At 35.5% G+C, this 4,981-nt stretch overlaps 1 protein-coding gene across 1 annotated transcript; it reads left to right on the top strand.

Annotated features, from left to right (window-relative positions):
• The first annotated feature begins 375 nt into the window (after positions 1–375).
• On the top strand, positions 376–3,675 carry LOC131696270 (coiled-coil-helix-coiled-coil-helix domain-containing protein 2-like). The gene is made up of 2 exons (XM_058984821.1): positions 376–386; positions 3,324–3,675. Exons 1-2 carry the CDS (start codon positions 376–378, stop codon positions 3,673–3,675), a joined length of 363 nt encoding a protein of 120 aa, XP_058840804.1.
• The last annotated feature ends 1,306 nt before the right edge of the window (positions 3,676–4,981 follow it).

The following is a 4,981-nucleotide window of genomic DNA, read 5'->3' as shown; positions in this document are numbered from 1 at the left end:
CTCAACATTCTTGCATTTTTCAAATTTAAAAAAATCATTAAAAAATCACGATAGCTCTAAAAAGTCGCATTTCAACGGAAATATTCTTAAAAATGTGTATTCTTTTGAATAAAAATAAGAAAAAATGGAGTTAGGTAGGACGAGAAAGGTCTATTCAGACGATTTTTAACATATTAAGTACATTTTATATAATGAAACAATTATTGAATGTTTCGAGTACCATAAAAATCTGAAACATCCTATTTCCCACAGATTTGTCTCGATTTTTACAACATAACAGGTCTCCGGGAAAAGTAAATCCCAGATCCTTTAAATCCGACGCGAAAACATGGTATTGTGCTTTCCATCTGAAATTTCAGCACGAACTTTGAGAAAATGTTTCACAGGTAAAATATTTCACAAATGGATGACGGATGATTCTATTGTGCGTACTGATGAATAAACCGCTTGTTCACAATTTCTATTGAGTTCTTGTCGGCCAGTCTCACGAACACCAATGCAGCTTACTGGTTGAAAACAATCCCATTTACTTTTGCCATCTTTGTTTATTATTTTCCACCAGCTAGTGAAGTAGTATTTGTGTCATGTGACGTGTACGTACATGAGCCGTAGAAAAGTCTATTAGTTCGCCTTTCTCCATTTTTAATTTCAGCAAACGGCCCAAAGTTTGCTGCCATTTGTTCAGAAGTGGCCATGCAATCAAAGGGTTCAGCGGACGGATCTGAAACTTTCAAATATTGATCTTTCCAGATATGATGCTTATATATTTAAAACATCGTCTTTGGATTGTTCTGGAACTTTCATAACTGCACAACTCTAAGTTTCCTGAAGAAAAATACGAAATACGAAGAAGTAATATTATGACGATTATTCAAAAATACAAGAATCGGTGATTTGGAATTATATGCCCTGCGAAAAATAAAATCTGAAATAATACTAGAGAATAAATAAAATTGATGTTGTTTCAACATTTGGCATGCGATCATTCAAATATTTTATGTGCTTCAAATAATAAAAGAAAAAAATTGAACTAACAAAATTGGTTTTTGATTCAACAACTGACATGCATTGATTTTAAAAAAAAAGTACGTTACGAGTACGTTTTGCAGTTAAGACAATAAACCAATCCAATTGAAACAACAAAATTGTATTTTGTTTCGATTGTTGTCATAATGAGAACAATACAACATTTTTTTTGATTTTGCTGTTCTTCATGTTTGATCCAATAAATTTTTCAGGGTTATTTCAAAAATTTATTTAATTAAGTCAGCATGTTTTTTTGATTGAACACAGAACAACTTGATAAATTTGTTGTTGCAACCCTTATATTATTTGAGTTTAAAAAATATTTTTCTGCGTGATATGCACTCTTATTAAAATATGAAGTCAATCAGCTGAATAGTTTTTGAGTTATCGCGTCTGCCAATTTGAAAAATGCGGTTTCGTGAAAAATCCCTATTAAAGTCTGGTCATCAAATTAGATTTAACCTGAGACGAGACCTGCAAATAGCAAAAAATCGAACGTCAAATGCAGCCTGGGTGTACTGTCAAATGCAGCCAGTCTATTTAAACTATGTGAAGCAAGCAGAAAGAGAGGCTATGTGAGACGAACTATAGAATGAAAAGAAAAAAGAAAAAATCTATCGGCAAATCACGTCCCAACAATTTAAGTTTTATAGCACGCTACAAGTGCAATCTAAGTTTTATCAGTGGCTATAAAACTATCATAAAATCACAATTGTTACTAGGGGTCTCAGGATGTAACTTATTTTTTCTAACTTTTGGTGTAATATCAGGCCTTAAAAGAATTTGCTTGCGTTTGGTGTCCAAGTAGAAACAATATGCGCAATCATTCGAAATAAAACTCTATCAAATTTTTAAATACTATAATGAATTTGACCAAAACTTTTTCTCATCACTGAAAGCCATTCGATGAAGAAAATAACAAAACAAATTTTTGTTTCCCTAATTAGTTGATTTCAACAGAAAAATGAATAACGTAACTAAATTTTCTCTTAATTTTGAGAGATTCTCAAATAATAGTTATTGAAAATTATTATTGATTTTGATTCAAGACGCACATCATACGAAATGACAGCAAGTAGCTAAGATGCACACCTTACTGAAATACATCAAGGTAGCGACAGCAATTATGTTCATACACGCTGGGCATAACGGTTAAGCACGTAGGTAGTTGTCTCAGCATGGAAAGCTTGTTTTATCCTGGACGCAACTACCTGAACCAGTACACAAAAAAAAAACAGAAATTCAACTGACCTCATTTTGGTTTTACCTAGTTTTTCTTTAAAAACATTTCAATAAAGGGATGATTTTTATTGACATTTTTTTCAATACATGTGCACTGAAAATTGAAAGTATTGTCGAAAATTGTCAAAATCATTTTATTTCGGATTTAGTCGATTATATAGTAACATTTCAATTAGTAACCAATGTAATATGTAATATGATAATTATTTTTCATCGTTTGAGATTCCAAACTAGATGTGGAATAAGTATGAAGTTTTTTTTGTAGTGCTGGATAGTGTTTGTGACTAAATAGAAAAAAAATATACCTTTATTCTAAAATTCAAATCAATCAATTTCCAACAATCCTTAAATACCTTTGGCTATTTCGTCTCATTTAAGATTGCAGTTTATAAAAAGATAACATTATGAGAAACATAACTCTGTATTATATTTACGTGTGAATTACTGACATACGGAATTTTTCAACAATTTAATTCCATACCTTTCATCCATCGGTCGGTGAAACAAAACGTTTGAAATATCCTATGTTGTATTTTACGATGAAGCAGTTTAATTCAACAATGAGATTAGTTGAATTCTAGTCGTTTGTGTCTTGGCTGAAAAGGTAGTGTAACGGCATATGCAATTGTGTCTGGACTAAAACAAGCGTTAGAAGCTGAGACAAGCGTTTCAAGCTTTAGCTCATGTAGCTTTTCAAGTTTTGTGCTTTAGCTTTTTAAGTTTTGTGCTAGGATGAAACGTTCGTGTCCAGACTGAAACTGACAGCATCAAACCAACAACGTTGGATTATTGTTTTCAACAAAAATTTAGTTCGCCCAAATATTAACTAGACGAAACCAAAAACTCAACTAATTTTTTAGTAGAAATTGTGATGAATCGGTTTTCCGTGCAATGTTTACGTTTGGCAGTTAGACATTCTTCAATTTTTTGGGTATAATTTAGTTTAGTTGTTGCGATCAATTTCATTTGGTTTGCTTTTTTTGCTGAATCACAACGTTAGTCACAAAACGATTTGATCATCTTTGGTAATTGATGACCATTACAACCCATTCTAGGTCCACTCCAGTTGCAGCTGATTCGTCCCGTCCGGCGCCGAGTCAACCGATGGTCCAGCCTGCGAAGCGCTCGGCTGTTGCTACGTCAATGGCAGCAACCAGCCAGGGACTTGGATTAAAGTCTCAAATATCAGGTACGCCAGGTGGTGCTGCTGCAATCGGTTTTCCGTCGGACATTCTCCTAACCAGAACAATCAGCGGTTCCGATTCGAAGGAGACAGCTACAGAAGCACAGACTGCTTTGGTTCAGCAATACGTTCCGGCAGGACGATGCTCGTGGAAGATCACGCAGTTCCGGTCCTGTGCACAAGAACAGGCCGATTTGACCCTGTGCGAAGGTTTCAGGCATTAGTAGCAGAGTCCTTACACCTACAGCTTGTCGAGTGGGCAATTCCGACGAAACCACTACCGTTCGCACCAAGTTGGATCACAATAACAAGTGCGACGTCGAGAAGAAGACTTCCCGAGAGCTACGAGCAATGCTACAAGATTAAATAGCAGGGTGTTTTTAACGTGACCATAGTATAACGTAGCGGATTTAGACAGATTTATCCCGCAGAATAAGATAGCAAAATTACCCAAAAAGTAAGAGCTGACAGCCGAAGTGAAGAAATACACATCCTCTACAGAGGCAAGCAATAAAGGAACGCAGCGTAATTCCTCACAATGAATTGCTCTCGTTAGATTAAATCCCAGGAAGTACAATTTTCATTGCATAATTTAGTCAACCGAAATTGAAGTCCTCAGTCGAGAGAGAGACTGATAGCGTAGCAGCAGCTAGGAATTAACTTTCGAAAGCTAGCATCGGTTTCGCGTATCCTGGCACTAAGTAGAGTGTGCTAAGTTATTACAAATATCGGTTCACAATAGTAGACTATTACAAAGTGCTGGTCGTGACCAGAACCACCACCGATGCGGAAATCAAAAAGGCGCACAAAAAACTAGCGCTACGATGGCACCCAGATAAAAATCCAGAAGAATCGTATCGACGGTTTAAGGAGATCTCCGAAGCATATAAAGTGCTATTCGCGACTACGAAGCTGAGTTTGACAGCTTGTGTGCGTGAAGTTCATGTAAACAAAGGGATGATGGAAAATGAATAATTTTAAACATGCCGTTTTCAACGGTTTTTTCATAAATATATGAGATTGTTAGTACAAATCAATACAAAAATCACAGAGAACAGACATCCATGATCGAACAAAAATATTTAAAAAACGTGTGTAAACATTTGAATTAATATACGAAAAACACTAGCGCCGCCAACAACAACCTATCCCAACTATCCGTCAAATCGATTCCGGAACCAGTTCGAAATCCTGGATGGATTCAGCATGGAATCTAGCTCAAAGAAAATAACCGATTCCGACTCTATCGGTTGACGCATTTGAGTTGGAATTCATGCTGGAAGTCCGAATCGGTTCCGGACTAGTTTGACTGGGTAGAGGAAAAACCGCTATCAATTCTATCGAACTCAGCCACAAAAAAAATTAAAGGGTTGTGTACAGGACACGACCACGGTGACATTAAAAATATAGCTTTTTTATCTATCACACAAATCGACACACGTTCTTTTTTTTTTTTTTATTCATTTCGTTTATTTGATAGGCACAAATGCGATAGCTTGGCGGTGCCAAATTCTTTTGTTTTTACATTTT

Source organism: Topomyia yanbarensis, chromosome 1 (genome assembly GCF_030247195.1).
Source record: "Topomyia yanbarensis strain Yona2022 chromosome 1, ASM3024719v1, whole genome shotgun sequence".
NCBI lineage: Eukaryota > Metazoa > Arthropoda > Insecta > Diptera > Culicidae > Topomyia > Topomyia yanbarensis.
This window is presented reverse-complemented; position numbering and strand designations above follow the sequence as displayed.